Here is a 23,671-nt window from a genome sequence, read left to right as displayed (position 1 = left end):
AGTGTACTAATTTAGTTTTTTTTTTGTATTTTCACAGTCTTCACAGCGTGCTCCCAACTCAGATGGTGAGGACGGCGGACTCGATGTTGATCCCCTCATCGAGGAGGTCCGCGAGCGGGAGCCGCTGTGGAACATGGCTGACCGCAGGCATGCAGATCTGTTTGTGACCCGTCGGCTCTAGGGAGGAAGTATGCGAAAACCTTTTGCCGAAGTGGGAGGACCTTGAGCCTAGGCTGCAGACTCAAGAACGTAAGTAGTCACATTTCAGTAATGTCTTGAGCTGAAAGGAATGTGTTGTAATTAATTTTTTTTTAAATTTCATTCTTACAGGTGAAAGGGTTATGAAGCGGTGGCGGTCACTCAGGGATCGCTTCAAGAGGGAGTTTAACCAGGAGATGCAGGCCCCAAGTGGCTCAGCAGGATGTAGAAGGCCTCGATATAAGTATAGCCATGCCCTGTCCTTCCTCCGGGAAACGATGTTGAGAAGAAGGTAAAAATTCAATAGCCCATTGAATTTTCAACGTGTTTACCTAACTTTTTTTGTTTCAGGCAGGGCTTTTTCCTATCAATATATTAATTTTTTTTCTATTTCACAACACCTTCTGTAGCCACCAGGAGCCTGCATCTACCTTGGACCCCTCTGGAGCGATCTCTCAGGAGTCCGCCACTGTGGGCCACGTCAGTAGACCCCACCCCTCTGACCCCTGGTCTGGCCCTTCACTCACTTCCGATACCTCGGCCCCATCCACATCAACATCCGCCTGCGCTGGAGCATCATCGCAGCCTTCGTTACTTGAAGCTGCTGGTGACGAGTTAGCGTTTCCTTTACCCCACCCCTCTGATCCTGCCACCTCTAGAACACCATTAGCTTCTGGGCGGCAGCGACCCAGGGGTCAGGAAAGGAGTTATGCTCCTGAGTTCTTGCATCTGAATGCAGCCTTCCAAAGCTCTTTCAAAATTTTATGAGAGCAAGTGACTGCTGGGTTCAACATGCTGCAAACATGCATGAGTGAACACAGCAGTCGCTTGGATAGGCTGTATTCAGATGCAAGTCAATCTCCAAACAACCTTTTTCCCAATCAATGCTCAGGAGCATGGAAAAGCTTACTCTTGACCAGCGGATGCAGCTAATGCAAGGCTGCCATGCGGCTCTAGTGCAGGTCATCACTCAAGCCCAAACAACTCCAACACCTCCCCACAAAGCCACTGTCTCTACTAACAACCCTTTCCAAACCGCTTTTCCAACCCAGGCCCAATTCCCAACCCAAGCCCAATTCCAAATCAAATTCCCAACCCAGTCCCAATATCCAATTCCCATCCCGGTCTCAAATCCCAATGTCCTCCCCAATGTTTTCTTCCTTGTCAAGTTTTCCTTCCCCGTTTAGTATTCCACCTACCCCAACACCACCACCCCCCCGCTCAGCCTCCTGTTCTCCCCGTTCCACTACACCCCAACCCAGTAGGCTTTCCCTCACTATTGACGTGGTCCAACCTTCCAGCCCCTCCGCTAGTATCTCCACCCCACACTTTACAGACTTGTAAAAATGTATTACCTTTTGTAAAAATGTTATTAGCTTAAAACGGTTTGTTAATAAGAAATATATATTTTATACCCAAAAAAGGTTTAAATTTGTTTACCACAAAAAGGCTAAAAACAAAATATGGTATGACAAAAGGTTTGAAAAAAAAAATGACAAAAATATGTTAAATAAAAATTTGTTTGGTTTAAAAACATGCTTCATTTAAGTATGCTAACAAAAAAAAGGTGAAAAAAAATTACACACCACACATTAAAAGGTATAACATATTTGGTTTATTACAAAACATACCAAACTTTAGGGAACTAATTAATAAAACTTGGTGTCAATAAAATCATAACAGATTTTATGTACAGAAACATAAATCACAGAGACATGAAAGAAAGATCTCACACTATGTTGTCTTGCGATGAAACCCTGCCTACAGGTGACACAAAATACTCTGCAAAGTGGTCCCTCATTCTGGAAACAGAACCTGCGGAGCGAACAGAGCTGCTTTGGTAATCCCACAAGGTTGTCTCAGAGTCCTGATCATCCATGGAAACTGGCTCCTTGGAAAGAACATCGTTATGCAGCACCACACAGGCCTTGACAACCTCATCCACAGTCTCTGTGTGCAGTCTTATGGCAGTTAGCAGCACTCGACACTTTGCGGTTAAAATGCCAAACGCGCACTCCACCACTCATCTGGCTCTAGTTAAGCAGTAATTAAAAACTCTTTTGGTTCGGGTCAAATCTCTGTTTGAATATGGTTTTAGTAGGTGTGGTGACAGCTGGAATGCCTCATCACCAACACAGACAAATGGGATAGGTGGTTCAGTTGTTCCCAGTAGTGGTCTTGGTGGTGGAAAATCATAGCTGTCTCCATACAGACAACAGCCCATCGGAGAAGTTTTGAAGACTTGTGAGCCATAGGCTCCAATGTTCACAGCCATAAATTTACAGTTGGCATCTTCTATGGCCATGAGTACCATTGAAAAGTACTACTTGTAGTTAAAGTGCTCTGAGCCAGATCCTGCTGGTTTTGCAATCCGGATGTGTTTGCAATCTACGGCACCCAAGCAATTTGGGAAATGGCACAGTTTCTCAAAATTTTCCACACTCTGCAGCCAGATGTCCATAGTTGGCTTTGGAATGTATTCCTGGTGCAAGGTATCCCATATTGCGCGGCAGGTCACTTTCACAATCCCTGAAATTGTTGATATTCAAAGGCGGAACTGGTAATGCAATGAAGTAAGGGATTCTCCTGTAGCAAGGAAGCTGTGAAAAACAAAGAAAAATGTTAGTAAAAATTGCAAATACCAACATTACATTTTGAAGCAATTTACACAAATATTACATTTTTTTTTTTAAGTTTTGATAAACTGCACTGCGGACGTTTTTGCTCTGTTTTAGTGCACATTTAAAACAGCATTTTTACATCTGTGCATTCCTATTATGGAGCAAGTGTTAAACACTGTAGAATGGGCACAAACAATAAAATAATTGACATGATGCAGAAAATGCAACGCAGTGTTTCAGCGCAGTTTTTTCTGCAGCATGTTCACTGCTAATGTGGTTTTCCATAGGTTAAAACATGTTTACATGGCATTAAATATGAACAATGATAAAAAAAACCCTAACAAGTAGGCTTACCGCAGTGTCACCATCAGCCACTCCGTCGGTGAGATGGAAAACCTCATTTGTGTGTCCTGCCTTCGGATGACATCCCCAACTAGTTCCAACAAAACATCGAAGTGTTCCTGCCTCATCCGAACATAATTAAAAAATGTATCCGGGTTCTGCTGCAACTCCATGTAGAGAGTTCAATACACGCCCCGGGTCATTCGCTGGGCGTTTATGGGATGTATCCATAGGCGTCGCTGTTGAAGAATCCTCCGTCTTGCTGCTGCCTCCTTCTCCCGAACTATTATATCCAGCCGATTGGTCTCAAAAATAACATCAGTAACTACGTTCACAATCCTCACAAGCCCTCCTTCCATCTCTGCCACTTTCTCTAAACCCTGTCAAAGATGGGCTGTAAAAACAGTCAATATATAGTTTTCCCTATCTTCCAGTAGCCAATCACATTTGGGAGACTCCTATTTTTAGGCATGGAAAACGGATCCGTCAAAAAGAACGGATGAAATGGATGGTAAAAACGGACGCAACGGATCCAGTTTTTCGACGGAACCGTCGAGCGGATCCGTCAAAATACTGGATGCGTTGCATCCGTTTTTCACTATTTTTGATTGATCCTTCCAAACGTCGCGCCGACGCATTGTGACGGCCGCCAGACGACGGAAGTGTGAAAGTAGCCTAAGGCAGTGGGACCAGTAGGGTTTTGTTGTGTTTGCGATGTTGTATAAATCGGTTTAGTGTAATATGTTTATAGTGTATATATTGTATACAGGACGGTGTGAATGTAGTTGGGGTTGTATATAGTAGTATGAATGAAGCTGGGACGGGAATTTTACCTGATTTTATACTATTTATTATTTATAATTTTTACAGTATTTATGTAAGTTATGAGTATTTTGTTTGTTGTCTTTTAGTTTTGCTGTCTTTATTTTATTGGAATTTTTCGTTCTTGTCCCTGATTTGCAGGTCATGAACTTTCTCCATTTTGGTTCCATTTCTGATTTATTTCTTTGTGATTTTTTGTCGTTTGTTGTCGTCTGATTGGAGCTTTGTTCTTATGTTTTGTTATGTTGTGTTTTATTTGTAATGTATCATAGTTAGTGTCACGTGAAAGTATTTTTTATTTAATAAAAGACCTACAATTACCTGCCTGTTAATGCTTAAGTAATTTTTTTTTCTTTATAATGCTTAAGTACAATTTTTTAAAGGATACACCCTTTAAGTAAAAGGCCAACCTCTAATAACACGCTTCACTTAAGTCTTGAGAAGGTGGAATATGTGGACTGGTAAACAGAACCTGTCAGCACAATTTGGTAATGTAAAGTAAAAACCTGGCTGGAATCTCTTTGTAATACTGATTACATTGATGCCTCTGGTGTGAAGAAATCTGCTTTGTTGTTCTTCTGTAATCAGCATTTGAAGTTTTCTACTAATCAAGTTGGCCCCTCCACTCCAGTCTGTGACTCCCAGGCCCTCCGCTCCTGTCTGTGATTCCCAGCCCTTCCGCTCGGGTCTGTTATTCCCGGACCCGCCATCTGCCTTCAGTCTGTGATACCCGGCCCCTCCGCCCACTTCTAGTCTGTGATTCCCAGACCCCGGAACCCACATCCAGTTTGTGATTCTCAGCCCCTCCAACCGTCTCCAGTCTGTGATTCTCGGCCCCTCCACCAACCTCCAGATTTTGATTCCTGCCCACCTCCAATCTGTGATTCTCAGACCCTCCATCCACCTCCAGTCTGTTATTGCCGGCCCCTCGACCTGACTCCAGTCTGTGATTCCCAGCCCCTCCACCTTTCTCCAGTCTGTTATTCCAGGCCCCTTTGCCTGCCTCCAGTTTATGAATGACAGGCAGGTCACTACTGAGATTCAAACAGGGAAATCACAGGGCGGAGAAGACCCAGTGTACAGTCCAGCCCCTGTGCACCAAAATATCATTAGAAGAAAACTTCAAATGTAGATTAAAAAAGAAACACAAAGTGGTTTTCTTCACCAAAGTTATCACTGTAAGCAGTATCATAATGCCATTACATACATGTCTATATTGTAAACTACAAAATTGTCCTGACAGGTTCTCTTTAAGTAACAAGGAAATAGGTTGCCAAACTACAAAACATGCAACAAAACATGCATATCTCAGTAGACATTTGATATATTTTAAAAGGATATTAGCCTTCTTCTTCTTGGCCAATTCTTCTTGCCATAGTTCATGGCGCTTTAACTCATGGTCAATAATGTTCATGCAAAGTGCTCCAATTTTATAATGTGTTATTAATCCATGAAACTGAGAAAAACTGTGGAAAGAGCAAAAATAACAGTTTTAATAAAAGATTCCGACATCCATTTCTGGTATCTAGGGTACCCCACTGGGACCTCAAATGATCCTGGGAACAGGGCTCTGCAGAGTTCCTTATGAATGGCAAAGTCAGCATGCACATCTCCGTAGTTTTTATTATCTATGAAAAGATGGAGATTGCATCTTTGCGGAGGTTGAGTACTGCACTTGGCAAAGTTACACTTGACTGTAAAGTCATCAGCTAGAGCTTTTTACCATCAGTAAGATTTCTTATGGCTTTTGGTGGTTCACTTTAAATGTCCGTACAGTTTAAGATCTAAGGACCATAAATACTTTTTTTCCCACCAATTTTGTTTTGTATTTTTTGATTTTTATACATGTGTTTATTCTGAAAATGAGCGTGTAAAAGAAGATTATGGGTAGTTTCCTATTCATTGCATTTTTTAAGTGCCACTTCAGTTTTTTGCTTCAGTAATATAAGCCAAAGCCAGAAGTGGACTCAGAGGGAATAGAACCTATAAATGAAGGACCACTAATGGCTTTGGCGCCAATAGCTGCATTAAAAGCAGCAATGATTTTAAAAACAAAACAACACTGTGTGTTACACCATCCTTGTGCTTTCTTCACACTTTTCGTGAAGCTTTTATTTTTACCTTGTAAGAAACGTTATCAATTTATTTAAATTTTGGAAAAGTTGCCTGTGATTTTTGCAGCTTTTTTCCATGGAGATAATGACAGACACAAACATACACCCCAATTCATCATTGCCTTTGTGCTTGCTTTTATGTCTAGTGAGTTTTACGCTTTTTTCAGTTTGCACCCAATACATTGTTGTCTTTCCACCTTTTTAAAGTCTATTTTATATTTCAATTGCGATTTTTAAAAAAAAATGGCACTAAATTTGCCGCAACGTCACTATAGTTCTTCCCTTGTATATGTAAAAAAAAATTTATTTTTTTTTTTACTTCAAACCAAATTCATGAACTGCATGCGCCATTTTCATGTCCTTGAAATCAAAAACAGCAACTAATTCTATAAAACAAAAAAGCAAAAAGGTTGAAAATCCTCCAGAAATGATGAATCATTTCTAATATGTGTACTCAGCAAAGTCATCTCATCTACCATATAATTGTCTAAAGGCCCCTTCACATTAAGCGACGCTGCAGCGATACCGACAACGATCCGGATCGCTGCAGCGTCGCTGTTTGGTCGCTGGAGAGCTGTCACACAGACAGCTCTCCAGCGACCAACAATGCCGGTAACCAGGGTAAACATCGGGTAACTAAGCGCAGGGCCGCGCTTAGTAACCCGATGTTTAACCTGGTTACCATCCTAAAAGTAAAAAAAAACAAACACTACATACTTACCTACCGCTGTCTGTCCTCCAGCGCCGAAATAAAGTTCTGGACTTTATTCAGCGACCAACGATCTCCCAGCATCGTTGGTCGCTGTCACACATAACGATTTCATTAACGATATCGTTGCTACGTCACAAAAAGCAACGATATCGTTAACAATATCGTTATGTGTGAAGGTACCTTTTGGGTCACTTCCGTCTGTATGTCTGTCTTTCTGTCTGTCTCGGAAACCCCAAGTCACTGATTGGTCGCGGCAAAACGGCCACGACCAATCAGCGACGGGCACAGTCCGGCGGCAAAATGGCCGCTCCTTACTCCCCGCAGTCAGTGCCCGCTCCATAATCCCCTCCAGTCAGCGCTCACAAAGAGTTAATGGCAGCGTTAATGAACCATGTTATGCTGCGGTGTAACAAACTCCGTTAACGTTGCTATTAACCGTGTGTGACCAGCTTTTTACTATTGATGCTGCCTATGGAGCATCAATAGTAAAAAGATCTAATGTTAAAAATAATTAAATAAATAAAAATAGTTATATACTCACCCTTCGTCGCCCCCCTGGATCCAGCCGAGGCCTTTTCCACTCCTCATGACGCTCCGGTGACTGGTCCATGCATTGTGGTCTCACGAGATGATGAAGTAACGGTCTCGCATGACATCTACGTCATCATCTCGAGAGACCACAATGCACTCTTGGGACCGGAGCGTCGCGAGGAGCATCGGTAAACGCCTCGGCTGGATCCGGGGGGGCGACGGAGGGTGAGTATATAACTTTTTTATTTTAATTCTTTTTTTAACAGGGATATGGTGCCCACATTGCTATATACTACGTGGGCTGTGTTAGATACTGCGTGGGCTGTGTTATATACTACATCTCTGTGCTAAATACTATGTGGGCTGTGCTATATACTATGTGGCTGTGGTATATATTACGTGGCTGGGCAATATACTATATCGCTGTGCTATATACTATGTGGCCTGTGTTATATACTGCATGAGCAGTGTTATATAATACGTTTCTGTGCTATATACTACGTGGCTGTGCTATATACTACGTGGCTGTGCAATATACTACATCGCCTGTGTTATATACTGCATGGGCAGTGTTATATACTACGTCTCTGTGCTATATACTACGTGGATGTGCTATATACTACGTGGCTGTGCAATATATTACGTGGATGGGCAATATACTACGTGTCTGTGCTATATACTATGTGGCTGGGCAATATACTACGTGGCTGGGCAATATACTACGTGGCTGAGCAATATACTACGTGGCTGGGCAATATACTACGTGGCTGGGCAATATACTACATCGCCAGTGTTATATACTGCATGGGCAGTGTTATATACTACGTCTCTGTGCTATATACTACGTGGATGTGCTATTCTACGTGGCAGTGCAATATATTACGTGGCTGGGCAATATACTACGTGTCTGTGCTATATACTATGTGACTGGGCAATATACTACGTGGCTGGGCAATATACTACGTGGCGGTGTTATACGCTACTTGGCTGTGCTATATTTCTCTGCTGTATCTGTGCATCATGAATCGCGGTATGTGTTAAAGAGGGGGGCCCACTAAGACTCTTTCGCCCGGGGCCCTCAAAAACCTGGAGCCGGACCTGGCTTCACTGATTGTCACGCCCGGCTGCGAACAATCAGCAACAGGCGCAGTCCGCCCGCAAATTGGCGCGGAATTTGAACCACGCTTCGTTAATTGGTTGTGGCCGGCCGAATCCTGTGTGTAAATTGTATTATTCTGAAAACATCATAAATAAACCACATACATATTCTAGAATACACGATGCGTTAGAATCGGGCCACCATCTAGTCGTTTATAAACGGGGAGAAGGACATTGTGGCATGTACAAGGTAATTATGTCCCGATTGAAGCCCCTCAGTGTTTTAACCCACGATATCGCTTAATGGCTATTATAGACTACTAGATGGGGGCCCGATTCTAACGCACTGGGTAGTCTAGAATATGTATGTAGTTTATTTATGAAGATTTCAGAATAATGCAATGAATACACAGGATTCGGCCGGCCGGGCAGGACCAATTAGGGAATCGTAGTTCAAACCCCGTGCCAATTCGCAGCCAGACTGCGCCTGTCGCTGATTGTTCGCGGCCGGCCGCGACCAATCAGTGAAGCCAGGGCCAGATGCAGGTTTTTGAGGGCCCCAGGCGAAAGAGTCTCACAGCCCACATAGCATATAACATAGCCCACGTAGTATATAGCACAGCCACATAGTATATAGCACAGGCACGTAGTATATAACACAGCTACGTAGCATATAACACAGCCACATAGTATATAGCACAGCCACATAGTATATAGCACAGCCACGTAGTATATAGCACAGGTACGTAGTATATAGCACAGCTACGTAGCATATAACACAGCCACGTAATATATAGCACAGCCACGTAGTATATAGCACAGCCATGTAGTATATTGCACAGCCACGTAGTATATAGGACAGGCACGTGGTATATAGCACAGGCACGTAGTATATAGCACAGGCACGTAGTATATAGCACAGCTACGCAGTATATAACACAGCCACGTAGTATATAGCACAGCCACGTAGTATATTGCAGAGCAACGTAGTATATAACACAGCCCACGCAGTATGTAACACAGCTCACGTAGTATATAACACAGCCCACGCAGTATATAGCAATGTGGGCACCATATCCCTGTTAAAAAAAGAATTAAAATAAAAAATAGTTATATACTCACCTTCCGGCGGCCCCCGGATCCAGCCCAGGCCTTTAGCGATGCTCCTCGCGACGCTCCATTCCCAGTAATGCCTTGCGTCAATAACCCATAACCCACTCGAGAGACTGCAACGTCATCATTTCGAGAGACCGCTACGTCATCACGGGTCGTTGCCGCAATGCATTCCTGGGACCGGAGCGTCGCGAGGAGCAGGAAAGGCTGCCGCGGACGCCAGAAGGTGAAAATATAATGATTTTTTTTTAATTATTATTTTTAACATTATATGTTTTTACTATTGATGCTGCATATGCAGCATCAATAGTAAAAAGTTGGTCACACAGGGTTAATGGCAGCGTTAACGGACTGCGTTACACCGCGGTTTAACGGACTGTTAAAACGCTATGTGGGCGCTGACTGGAGGGGAGTATGGAGGGGGCACTGACTGGAGGGGAGTAGGGAGGGGTCAATTCGTGGCCGGACTGTGCTGTGACTTTGGCGGCCGCGACCAATCAGGGACGCGGGATTTCCGTTACAGACAGACAAACAGACGGAAGTGGACCTCAGACAATTATATATGTAGATGACACTCCCAAAAATGTCCTCATCCACACATACTAAGTATGATATCCAAATAGTGAATCCCACTCTACAATTTTATCCTACAAATGTACAGTATGGTGACTCAATAGTGCCTTTAGCAATGGATGATGTCCCCACAATGCCAATAACACAGTATAATACGGCCACAGCATAATGCACCAAAACTGCTCCCTCCCAGTATGAAAGCCACATAGTTCCTCCCCACAAACTATCACGACCTGTCAGGATGATACTCCCAGTGAGTATGATATCACAATAGAGTATGAAGGCCTCAATAGTACCCAGTATGGGGCCCTCGTGGCCCATTGATCAGTATTATGGCCCCCACAGCGCCCTACTCAGTAGGATGTCCCCCACTGAGAATGATAGCTTCTACCCTCTTCTACTCTGTAGGGGGCCTTCAATCATTCTTTACTTGGTATGTGTGCCCCCATCAACACCCACTAAGTACTCAGTATGATAGCCCACCCACAACTTAATATTAAAAAAAAAATAACACACAAAAACACACTGCTCGAGTCTGTGCTGTGTGAGTAGTACTGAGGTCCCCCGCACAGCAGGTGCAAGGTAGTGACATAATTGCCCCTGCAGTGCACAGTATGTCAGACTCACAGGCAGAGGCACAGCATGAGTGATGGATCAGAGAGCCCCTGGCAATCTGATCCACCATTCTACTCAACGTTTTCTGCATCATGAAGATATGGATATTGATGAAATTGTGATGACGGGGGAGGAGAGCCAGGTGCCGAGAGGCAAAGGGCCCCCAGCTCAAGAGCCTCATAGTGGCCGTGTATTGTGCCGTTATGAGCAGTATCCCCGTTAGCTGCAATGTAACCTGAGTTCTGTCATACATGCAATGATGTCCACACTCAGCAGCTCATAATATTCATGATCTGCAGTTCCCTCTGCCCACAGGTGTCTGCCCACAGCTTTCATCCAAGTCACAGAAAGGGAGAAGGTTGACAATCAGTGTCAGGAACAGCAATAGCTCAGAAATAAAAAAGAGCCGATTCATAATTTGCATGTTTATGATTTTTCTTTTTTTTTTGTCTTATCAGTTTTGTTGCAGTTTTATGCATCAAATTCTTCATGAATTATGAATCTTGTGCAAAATTAAAAGCTTTTTTTTGTCTTTTACATTTTTACACCAACTAAGAGGAAAAAGTTGCATGATTCTTTAACACAGGGATGGGGAATCTTTTTTTCTGCCAAGAGCCATTTGGATATTTATAAAATCCTTCGGGGGCCATACAAAATTGGATAGATTTTGTGTTCCAGCATTTGAAAGCAATTAAGCAATTATGAAAAAGTTTAAAATGATGAATTACCGTATATACTCGAGTATAAGACGACCCGAGTATAAGCCGACCCCCCTAATTTTGCCACAAAAAACTGGGAAAACTTATTGACTCGAGTATAAGCCTAGGGTAGAAAATGCAGCATTTACCGGTGAATTTCAAAAATAAAAATAGATGCTCCATACCGTTCATTATTGCCCCATAGATGCTCCATATACAACTGTGCTATATAGAATGCTCTGCACCGTTGATTATGGCCCCATAGATGCCCCTTATAATGCTGTGCCATATATGCTCTGCACCTTTGATTATGGCCCCATAGATGCTCCTTATAATGCTGTGCCCCATATATGCTCTGCACCTTTATGGCCCCATAGGTGCTCCTTATAATGCTGTGCCCCATATATGCTCTGCACCTTTATGGCCCCATAGGTGCTCCTTATAATGCTGTGCCCCATATATGCTCTGCACCTTTATGGCCCCATAGGTGCTCCTTATAATGCTGTGCCCCATATATGCTCTGCACCTTTATGGCCCCATAGGTGCTCCTTATAATGCTGTGCCCCTTATATGCTCTGCACCTTTATGGCCCCATAGGTGCTCCTTAGAATGCTGCTGGTGCTGCCATAAAAAAAAAAAAAAAATCACATACTCACCTCTCTTCTCAGGACGCCGGCGCTTTCAATAATTACCTGCTCCTCTGCAGCTCCGTCTCCAGCACTGACGCTCAGCAGAGGGCGCGCACTGACTACGTCACAGCGCCCTCTAACCTGAGCGTCACTGCTAGAGGACACTGCAGATGGAGCCGGAGCGAGGAGCAGGTAATTATAGCGCTGCGCTCCCCTTACCTGCTGCGGCGCGGTCCCTGCAGTCCCTGGCTTCTCCGGCGCTGCAGCTTCTTCCTGTAATTGAGCGGTCACATGGCACCGATCATTTAGAGCAATGAATATGCGGCTCCTCCCCTATGGGGGTGGAGCTGCCTATTCATTTCTGTAATGAGCGGTGCCATGTGACCGCTCAGTGCAGGAAGAATCTGCAGCGCCGGAGAAGCCAGGGACTGCAGGGACCGCGCTGGGAGCAGGTAAGTATGATTACACGGCCCCCGCTCCCCCTCCCCTGCTGACACCCGGGTATATGACTCGAGTATAAGCCGAGAGGGGGACTTTCAGCCCAAAAAAATGGGCTGAAAATCTCGGCTTATACTCGAGTATATACGGTAGGCTAAAACACCTGTATAAAAACACAAAAAAACAACATGAAGAGTCTGCTCTTCATGTTGTGTTTTTTTTTTAGTTTTTCTGTTAGCTATTTTTGATATTAGAGTTGGACTCGCAAGTTTATGAGGACCCTTGATGTTGGGTTGCGAGCTTATCCATTTTGGCTAAAATTGTAACTAATACCTCATCTAATGTATTATATACATTATTTAATTTTTCATCTTTTTGCAGGGTGCGGCAGGGCCCCTTTATGTTGGTTCTTGTGTGTTGCATGTATATGTATATGTGTATATATATATATATATATATATATATATATATATATATAGTGCTGGACAGCCCGCCTGCTAATACTATGGGCGTGATCAATAGGATGTCCAGACACTGTGCATCACATTTATCTGTGTGAATAGTGTCTTATGCAAGCCTTACCTGTGTGCATTTTTGCTACTAGGCAGCCAACCCCTCTAATGTTTGGGCGAGTGGGTGGTTGCTCTAATCAGTAGCTTGCACCTGTGCTGCTTTAGCATTTATTATCAGGGGCCTGCTGCACCCTGCGAGTGCATTTGTCATCTGACAAGGTTTTGGTGAGTCTGCTCTTCATGTTGTGTAAAACACCTGTATAACCAAAACCAAGTCCAAAATGCCAAAATAAGAAAAACCCAAATGAAACAAAGTAGGGTCACATATGTTGATAAATAACACTTACCAAGTGAGAAATACTCAGCAATATGTCTTATGCATAAAGAATTCAAATAGGTAGAAAACTACAATCCATTTATATAATTGCCTTGTAATGTTTCATTTCCTGTTCTGTCCAGATGTCACCATATTCCAGAATTCCAAGCAGAGGAAGTTCACCGACCGCCATATTGGGACACCCAAGTGATGGGTGTCTCAATATGTTAGCTGCTGCTGGTACCAACCTATTGTGTGGTACCATCAGCGGAACACCGTCGCACCGCACACACACACACACTCTATACGCCATACGCACCAAACACACACACACACACACACTCACGCAGCCTCTTGCGCGGTACCACCAGTGGAACACCGTCGCGAACACGCCGCTGCCGGGATCAGCTGAATGATTCACTGACTGGCGCCATCTTTGTACAGGAGGCGTGCATGCGCAGTTTTAATGTAACTACCGCTATCTGTCTGCACAAAGATGGTGGCGGTCTGATTTATTGCGCCTGTGTGAATTACATACAGGTGCAGTGCATCATTCGGCTGATCCCAGCAACAGATGCACAACGTGTCTACAGCCAGAGGAAGCTGGTCACATTCAAGGGGTTTTCCCATGAACGAAAGTTCATTTTTAAAATTAATTGTGCCTGACCGTGTATGGAGCATACCACATCTCCTGGGCAGGGGAGGAAGCAAAAGATAATACTGACATTACAGCAGTGGATCACAGTGGATTCATTTTGTGAGGTAAAATATTTCACTGACTCTTTTTAAAAAATATTTAACCTCTCAAAATGTATCCTCTGCTATCTCCTGCTGTAATATCAGTATTGTCTTTTGCTTCCTCCCCTGCCCAGGAGCTCTGGAATGTTTGGTAATTGGTCAGACACAATTTTTAAAATTAACTTTTGTTCGTGGGAAAAACCCCTTTAAAAAGCAAATATCAACGCCAACATGGCTCCTCATAAAAAGTAATCCAATGACAATGAAAGGAAAGCAACAAAGGCACAACGTCGAAGACAACAAAGGGCAAATGAGACTCTTGAAGAGCAACAGCATCGCTGGAACAAAAACAATGCAATTAAGCATAGGTGTCATGATGCCTGATGCAAAAGTCATTAGATTATCACAGGAAGCCATTAGGCAACAACAGCGCCGCATGCCTGCCCCCATCGTGACATTACCGCTCTCCCGATGCAATAGCATCGGGCCTTCATCTAGTAGATAATAAAAGGTAAAAGAAGCAAAGGATTTACAATTTTACACTGGTCATGTGAGACTTACCTTGAGAAGCAGAAAAATATATATATTATATTTGTGGCAAGCTCGACGCTTTGCTTCCAATCTTCCCGTAGTACACGAGCTAAGGCTCCTAAGGCAGTTTCTAAATACGGTAAAATTAACAAATAACAAAAAGAAGCTTAATTCCTGTAATTCGACAGTCTACCACAAGGCATATTTAAAAAGAATACTTGCCATTGAGCAATAATTCTTCCAAATTGTCTGGATTTCTTGCAAGTTGAAGAATTAGAGCTGAACCACGAACTTTGTCTGGAATATCTTCATAAAGCAACTCAATATATTCATCCATGTCATTGATATTCGCAACTTCATCAATCTGAAAATATGAAAGGTTTGTTAAAGATGGGTACAACTGAGGGTGTGGTGGCCAAGTGAGACATGTGGTGAGATGTGCCTTCCCTGAGCTTCCGCGGCACTCATACTGAACAGATCATTTTGATTTAGAGGAGCAGACCAGCGACATACTCACAAGCCCCCTTATCCCCTTCACAAGCGCCCATGTTAAATAAATGTTGGCACTTGCTGGCAAAATCATCTAGAGCTGATGGATCAAGTCCTGATGATGTTAAACCTGTGTTATTGTCTAGAGGTTTGAATTCAGAAGTTTGTGAGAGGGAGAGTTTGTGAGAGGGAGCGGACGCCTTCTCTCACCACTCCAGCACCTCCGTGACGTGATTACAGGGCAGCTGATGGTTGTCATGGAAGTTAGAGGTAAAATGATGAGGTCTATCAGCCAGGGCTGTGGAGTAAACCAAAAACTAAAAATAAACCCCTTTTAAAATTAACTTTTAATGGTACGTAATAAAAGTACAAAAAATAGACCAATCTTAACCCCTTCATGACCTTGGGATTTTTTGTTTTTCCGTGTTCGTTTTTCACTCCCCTCCTTCCCAGAGCCATAACTTTTTTATTTTTCCGTCAATATGGTCATGTGAGGGCTTATTTTTTGCGGCACGAGTTGTACTTTTGAACGACATCATTGGTTTCAGCATGTCGTGTACTAGAAAATGGGAAAAAAATTCCAAGTGCGGTGAAATTGCAAAAAAAGTGCAGTCCCACACTTGTTTTTTGTTTGGCTTTTTTGCTAGGTTCACTAAATGCTAAAACTGACTTGACATTATGATTCTCCAGGTCAGTACGAGTTCGTAGACACCAAACATGACTAGGTTATCTAAGTGGTGAAAAAAAATTTCCAAACTTTGCTGCTAAAAAAAAAAAAAAAAAATGCGCCATTTTCCGATACTCGTAGCGTCTCCATTTTTCATGATCTGGGGTCGTTTGATGGCTTATTTTTTTGCGTGCCGAGATGATGTTTTTAATGATAGCATTTCGGTGCAGATATGTTCTTTTGATCGCCCGGCATTGCATTTTAATGCAATGTCGCGGCGACCAAAAAAACGTAATTCTGGCGTTTCAAATTTTTTTCCCGCTATGCTGTTTAGCGATCAGGTTAATGCTTTTTTTTAATTGATAGATTGGGCGATTCTGAGCGCGGCGATACCAAATATGTGTAGATTTGATATTTTTTTTATTGATTTATTTTGATTGGGGCGAAAGGGGGGTGATTTAAACTTTCATATTTTCTTTATTTTTTTAACATTTTTTTCAACTTTTTTTTTTTACTTCTGCCATGCTTCAATAGCCTCCATGGGAGGCTAGAAGCAGGCACAACTCGATCGCCTCTGCTACATAGCAGCGATCTGCTGTTCGCTGCTATGTAGCTGAAAATCAGGTGTGCTGTGAGCGCCGTCCACAGGGTGGCGCTCACAGCCACCGGCGATCAGTAACCATAGAGGTCTCAAGGACCTCTATGGTTACAATGGAGATGCATCGCCGACCCCCGATCTTGTGACGGGGGTCGGCAATGACGTCATTTCCGGCCGCCCGGCCGGAAGAGGTAGTTAAATGCCGCTGTCTGCGTTTGACAGCGGCATTTAACTAGTTAATAGGTGCGGGCAGATCGCGATTCTGCCCGCGCCTATTACGGGCACATGTCAGCTGTTCAAAACAGCTGACATGTCCCGGCTTTGGTGCGGGCTCACCGCGGAGCCGCTTCAAAGCAGGGGATCTGACCTCGGACGTATTATACCGTCCGAGGTCAGAAAGGGGTTAATAGTAAAAAAGGGCATAAAAGGGTCTGGGTTAGCCAACACAAATGATCTGGGAAAGGAAAGGACAATCGGCCATAGATACCTAGGATATGGCAGAAATAATTTTAAACACTTGGAAAAGGTATAGGGAAGATAGATATTATGTAACCCTAAATTACCCTTTCTACCAGCGGAAGTTGGCACACTATATATATATATATATATATGTATATATATATATATATATATATACACACACATATATATATATATATATATATATATATATATATATATATATATATACGAAGTGGCGTCCCCGCTGCACATCGGCTAGCCCTCCCTGACCCTAAACAGGACTCCCTCAAAAAGCCACCACCAACACCCAATTAAAGTGCCTAGTGCAAAATAATCAAAATTTGTGTAATACTGCATGTCTCACATACAGAGAACCGTGCAAAGAAATGGCTCATCAACAATTAATCTCAATATAGATAAATTGTGGGCTTCCTTGCATAGGTAAATAAGAATTGAGTCTCTATATGATGTAGAGCACAAATGATTCTATATTATATAGCTTCAAAAGACAGAGGTTATTTCTGTATGCAGAAAGGCAAAGGGAGACCAGAGATTATCCAATAATAAAAAATTCAAGTAAAACAAAAAGAACACATCCAGTCCATAACTGCAGCGCTTCACAGGACTCACATCAAAAGATGATATTTTGAATTTTTTCTTTTTTAATAATTGAGAAGATTCAACGCGTTTCGGATACAGTATATATCCTTCTTCAGGTATCATAAACAAAAAATACAATTCCTACTAGTAAAAATTCAATCACACATATATAGTAGCAAACCTTTTAACCCCAGGCTCAGGAACTTAATTTGGGGTGTGGACCAAGTTCAGGGGAACACCCACGAATTAGTACATCCTTTCTAACCACATCCTGATCAACATGTATGCAAAAATGTGCAGAAAAAAACCCCAAAACATTTCAATTCTCTCTATAATATAATTCAAACTATTTGGATATAACGTTCCCAAAAGATGTATCTAAAACGTTTCTTTTCGGTTTAAAAGGGCCTTCCTGTTTGTAACACCAGAGGGTATCAGCTCCATCGGGGTTACTCTTATTTTAAAAATTTTATTATGTTTAACTAGCAAATGCCTCGAAAGGCTATGCTTCAAAAAGCCATTTTTTGCTCTAGTTCTGTGTCCATTAATGCGGGACCGCAGTGTCTGCATGGTGTGTCCCACATATTGCAAACTGAAACTGCAAGTGATGACATATACAACATAATCACTACTACAGGTGAGTCTTTGTGGGATGTCAAAAACATAACCGTGTTATTGCATTTAATAATTTTGGCCCCATGATTTAGGATTCCACAGGTCAAACATTTTTTGGAAATGCATTTAAAAACTCCAGTTTCTTGAAGAACCCTACATCAAATTTTATTCTTATTTTTGTTTTTTCTTTTTAAATCCAACAGGTTTTTAATTTACTAAGGGCCACCAAGTTTTTCAAAGTTTTTCCCCTTCTATATGTAATCCCTGGTTTATCAGGGAGATGTTTTCCAAAAAAACAGGGTCACGTTTCAAGATATACCAATATTTTGAAAGCACAGTTCGTATAACTTTATTTCCCCTGTTAAAATTCAATTTCCAGCGGTCATCACTATTTTCTTTACCATTTATCCCCTTTCCTGTTTTTCCCTTCTAAACATTCTTCCTGTGTCTTTACTGTATTGCCCCTATATGCACCATTTATCAGATTTTTGGGGTATCTTTTTTCTTTAAATTTTTTTTTTAGGATTTTGGACTGAACCACATAATCTGAGTCTCTCATACAATTCTTTCTTATATGAACAAATTGACTGCGGGGTATATTGACCTTCCACTTTTTATAATGTGCACAATGAAAAATCTAAAAAGCCATTTGAATTCACTTTTTAAAATGGGTTTTTGCGATAATGTTTTTCCAATTATGGCTGATCTCCAGATAAAGAAACACCATTTTTACTTTGTTGATTTGTGATGTGAAGGTGATCCCCCAGGTGTTATCATTAAGCTCCTTTATTAATTGTCCCCTGACATATGATAATCAAATCATCTATGAAGCACTTATAGAGCCTTATTTTGTCGTGGAAAATAGGCTTAGAAAGTGATGATGAGGACTCGAATCGCCCCATGAATAAATTTGTGAAACTTGGTGTGACCCAAGTCCCCATCGCGGTGCCGAGCAACTGTAAATACAGTACTCCTTCAAAAGTGAACACATTATGTTCAAGAATGAATTTCAGACCCCTTAACAAAAAATCCCTTTGCTCCGGAAACATCTCTGTCCTTGCTAAATAAAAACCCACCGCATTTACCCCATTTCATGATCTATGTTTGAATATAATGAATTTACATGCAATGAGATGAAAGAATAATTGTCTTCGCATTCAATATCCCTCAATTCCTCAATTAATTGTGTGGAATCTCTCAAATAAGAAGAGACTATACCAGATCTTGTAAAAACAGGTCAATATAATGAGAAAGAGGACAAGTCAAGGACCCTATTCCTGACATAATAGGTCTGCCAGGTGTTTTTTTTAGGGTTCTTATGCAATTTTGGTAGATGATAAAATAATGCCATGGTTGGCGCAGGATTTGTTCAAAAACCTTTTATCCTGTTTATTAAGAATCTTCCTCTCATAGGCTTCATTGATCATATGGTGAAAGTCCTGAACAAAGGATTGTGTAGGATCTTCTTTTAAAACTTTGCAGTATCTTATATCAGACAATATGTTCAAGAGTGCTTGCCACACTACCCGTCTAACACCACTGGAAAGGTGTTGGCATGGGAGGTGAGAATAAGTGTTTTTATTTTAACAGGTGCAAGCACTCAATTGTGAAGGGGTTTTCCTAGTAGTGAACAACCCCTTTAATCAAAAAAAGATCACAATACTTTAATGTGTTGATTCATAAAAACAAATGCCAACACTAGCAATCCTCAGTAAAGTGTTACCTCCATTCCCTCAAATGGTGGTGGATCTTTAGGTTTATTACTCTTCTTTTCCTTCTTTTCTGAAAAAAAATAAAGAAGTAACCATAACTACATTTTTAAACAATTATACTCATATTTATTAGAACAAACAGTATTTTTGCATTAAGAAGCAATACAATATTTTGAATAAAACATCAAAGCGGTATAGGATCATTAAAACCAATTTCTATCACTTTTAGATTATAGGGGCTGGTTTCTTTCTGCCTGATAAGGCATGGGGTGATCATAGAGAGGGGGTCCCTTCTATTAGCCACTGAGGAAAGCCGCTGCATGCAGAGAAATGGAGTTAATTAAGGAGACATCATTTTTAAAGCATACCCTTTCATTTCAGGTGACATTTCAGATCTAACTTGAGGAAAAACATAACTTCAGGACAAAGAAAGATTTATATTCTGCATTTTTACCAGTTGCCATCCTCTTACATTTTCAATTTTGAATTTGCAGTCTCTTGTGGGTGCCATTATGTCTTCCATACACTGCACACCCAGGCATGCAGCATCCCAACTCTTTATTTAGCACAAAGACTGAAGGTATAGCAGCATGAAGGTCAAATATAGCAGCATGGAAGAACAACATCATCAGTCTTGGTCTAAGGGGTGACATTTCTCCTTGCGGAGAGTGACATACCAGCTCTGGCATGCCAATGTAAGGAGGCTTATTTGCTGTGCAATGCTCCTCTGGGAAATTTAATATGCAAATTGCCTCTTCAGAGAGGAAGAGAACCTGAACTGTATAGCACCACTGTGTCTGCAAATTGAGATTCTGATTTGACGTTTATCATAAGTCATATGGAAAGATTTGTTAAAGGGTCGATAATGACTTGTAGGATTGCTACTTCCAACAGGTGGCGCTAATGAGTCCTCTTCTTATCTGAAAAGACAATTTGTATATTACAGTGGCAAGGAAAAGTTTGTGCACCCCTGGTCAAAATGTAAACAGTCAAGAAATTTGAAGATTAAATGATCTCTAAAAGAGGACACATGTCCTTTGTATTTTAGGCAAAATATATATATTTTCATCTTTTTCCATTTTAAAAATTACAAAAAGGAAAATGCGCAAATGTAAAAGTTTGGGAACACTGGATGGTTAGTACTAGTAGCACCCCTTTTGAAAGTACCACAGCATGTAAATGCTTTTTGTAGCCAGACAACAGTCTATCAATTCTTGTTTGATGGATTTCATCCATTCTTTCTTGGAAAATCTTTCCAGTTCTGTGAGATTCTTGGGTTGTCTACTGCATTGCTATTTTGAGATCTAGCCATTGTGGTAGTTCAGCTCACTCAGCGATACACGGAGGAAGAAAACAGAAACACTGTCTCTTTAAATCTTCTGTTGGTTTATTATATATACAGCATAAACCAGCATGGAGGAAAAAATAAACCCTTTGGGCAAAACAGGAAAGCAAACAAACAATATGATGCAACGCAGTCCATACATCAGATGCCCGATCTAGAAAAACACAGGGATCACACAGGTTCAGTCTTTCATTCTCAGGACACAAACCGCTGGAGTTCCTCTCTCCAGCCCTACTGAACTATCACTGCTTCTGGAGACAAGCTATTTAAGCCGCAGACCCCACCCTGGGGTGGAGATAATGTGGACAACCTCCCAACCGCTCTATGGTTGTCCACAAAAAAACAGCCCTGAGTTGCCTGAGGGCTGGAAAGAGAAGAGGCGGCAGCGAAACTACGCGGTGCCGGTACCTTATTGCCGGGTGATCTTTCTAGCGGTAACATCAGCAGCTTGTCTCCTCTTCTGCAGAGACAAGGCAGGAGAACACGGGAGCAATCACCGGACGTCTCCAGAGTGGTCAGCCGGTTTGTAGGCTGAGGCAGAAGCAGGACTCTAAGTGGAGGTGACGGCTGCCTAGAATAGCTCATACCAGGATAAGGTGAGAAACCTCAATAGCAGATAAACACTAAGGAAAAGCGAGAGACTAAACTAAAACCAGAATTTTTACACTGCAATAGAGAACCAGCTAATATCAGGGTGATCTACCCCCTCCCCCACAACAAACCACGGAGGATGCACCCGAGGGTGCTGATGGGGCATACATCTTTAATGTGACAATCCAGGATTATCTAATATATAAAGCTGAATGTGTGTGTGTGTGTGTGTGTGTGTGTGTGTGTGTGTGTGTGTGTGTGTGTGTGTGTGTGTGTGTGTGTGTGTGTATGTATGTATGTCCGGGATTGGCATCTGCACCGTCGCAGCTACAGCCACAAAATTTTGCACACTCACACGTCTGGACCCTGAGAGCATCATAGGCTATGTTGTGAGGTGAAATTTTAACCCTGCGCTTTCCAATTCACCAAACAATTTTGCCCCTATCTACATAATGGGGAAAAGTGAAAGGAAAAGTGTTGGAGGCAAATTGACAGCTGCCAGATGTGAACAAGGGGGACTTAAAGAATGAGAGCGATGGCGCCAAAGAGTATATACCGTACAGTTGCTAAGGTGGGGTCCCGTCATGGGATACTCACCACACACGGGGATATGTTCACACACACAAAATGCGCCACACACTACCACGTGCTTGAACACATATTCCCCTCAGCACACATTTCACCACACATACACCAACCTCGCCACATAAAAGTCGAAACACAAAAGTCGGCGCTCAAAACTCGCCACGCGCAAAACTCGCCACATGCAAAAACTAGGCTCACGCAAAACTCGCCACAAGTGCAAAACTCACCTCATGGAAAACTCGCCACATGCAAAACTTGCACACGTGGAAAAATTGCCACATGCACAAAAGTTGCAACACATGCAAAAGTTGCCTCACACAAAACTTGCACATACTCAAAAGGCACCACACATAAAACTCGCCACGCGCAAAACTCGCCATGCGCAAAACTTGCTGCACACAACTTGCTACACTAACCTGTTACATGCAACTCGACACACAAAAAGTTGCTACACGCATGTCGCCACACAAAACTCAACACACAACTTGACAAACGAAACTAGCTCTAAAACACACAAGAGTCTGGTATTATCCTTCAAAAATAAAAATCTGATTAATAAGCAGACAAACTACAAGAGCAACAAATGTACCATATAGGAAATACGGCAGCTGTCAGTCACATGACCTGTCTATTATGTGTATGTGTGAGCTAATATATACTGCCAGGGGGAGGGCTTCCTGTTGGCTGGGGATTTATCATGCTGCCAATTTAGCTTACAAATACTGAGGTAAAAATACTGAGCAAATAACGTGTGAACGAGGTCTAATACAGGAGGAGATGACACACAGGTATATACTATATACAGGGGAGATGACACACAGATATCTATATATATAATTGCCTAAGGGTTTTTCCGTCTGTCTGTCTTTCTGTGTCTGTCTGTCCTGGAAATCCCGCGACGGGCACGGTATAGACGTAGAAATCCCGCGTCTCTGATTGGACGAGGCCGCCAGGCCTCGACCAATCAGCAACGGGCACAGCAACGATGATGTCATAAAGAACGTAGACATCCCGCGTCTCTGATTGGTCGAGGCCGCCAGCGACGGGCACAGCGACGATGATGTCATAAAGGACGTAGACATCCCGCGTCTGATTGGTCGAGGCCGTCAGGCCTCGACCAATCAGCAACGGGCACAGCGACGATGATGTCATAATGGTTGCCATGGCGACGATGTCATAAAGGTTGCCTCGACCAATCAGCGACGGGCACAGTCTGCCGCGAATTCTGGAATCATCATTGTCCATATACTACGGGGACATGCATATTAAAACTAACCAAAGGACATGAAGTATATAGACTCAAAAAATATATATAGTTCCATATAAAATTGTATGTTTATTGGTGCAATCGTAAGCAACACTAAAATATACAACAAACAAAATATCCAGATATATTAACAGATTAG

At 42.3% G+C, this 23,671-nt stretch overlaps 1 protein-coding gene across 2 annotated transcripts in view; it reads right to left on the bottom strand.

The window, feature by feature from the left end:
• The window catches only part of KIFAP3 (kinesin associated protein 3), a 562,094-nt gene that overhangs the window by 377,915 nt on the left and 160,508 nt on the right, over positions 1-23,671 (bottom strand). For both annotated transcript variants that reach the window (XM_069737137.1, XM_069737138.1), the window contains exons 4-7: positions 19,756-19,814; positions 14,824-14,965; positions 14,632-14,731; positions 5,325-5,449 (exon numbers count right to left, since the gene is read on the bottom strand). In XM_069737137.1, the coding sequence (XP_069593238.1) occupies positions 5,325-5,449; positions 14,632-14,731; positions 14,824-14,965; positions 19,756-19,814 (426 nt within the window). The remainder of the gene's footprint in view (positions 1-5,324; positions 5,450-14,631; positions 14,732-14,823; positions 14,966-19,755; positions 19,815-23,671) is intronic.

This window comes from Ranitomeya imitator, chromosome 8 (assembly GCF_032444005.1).
Source record: "Ranitomeya imitator isolate aRanImi1 chromosome 8, aRanImi1.pri, whole genome shotgun sequence".
NCBI classification, from domain to species: domain Eukaryota; kingdom Metazoa; phylum Chordata; class Amphibia; order Anura; family Dendrobatidae; genus Ranitomeya; species Ranitomeya imitator.
Note: the sequence above shows the minus strand (reverse complement) of the source record. Positions and strands in the feature narration are given on the sequence as shown.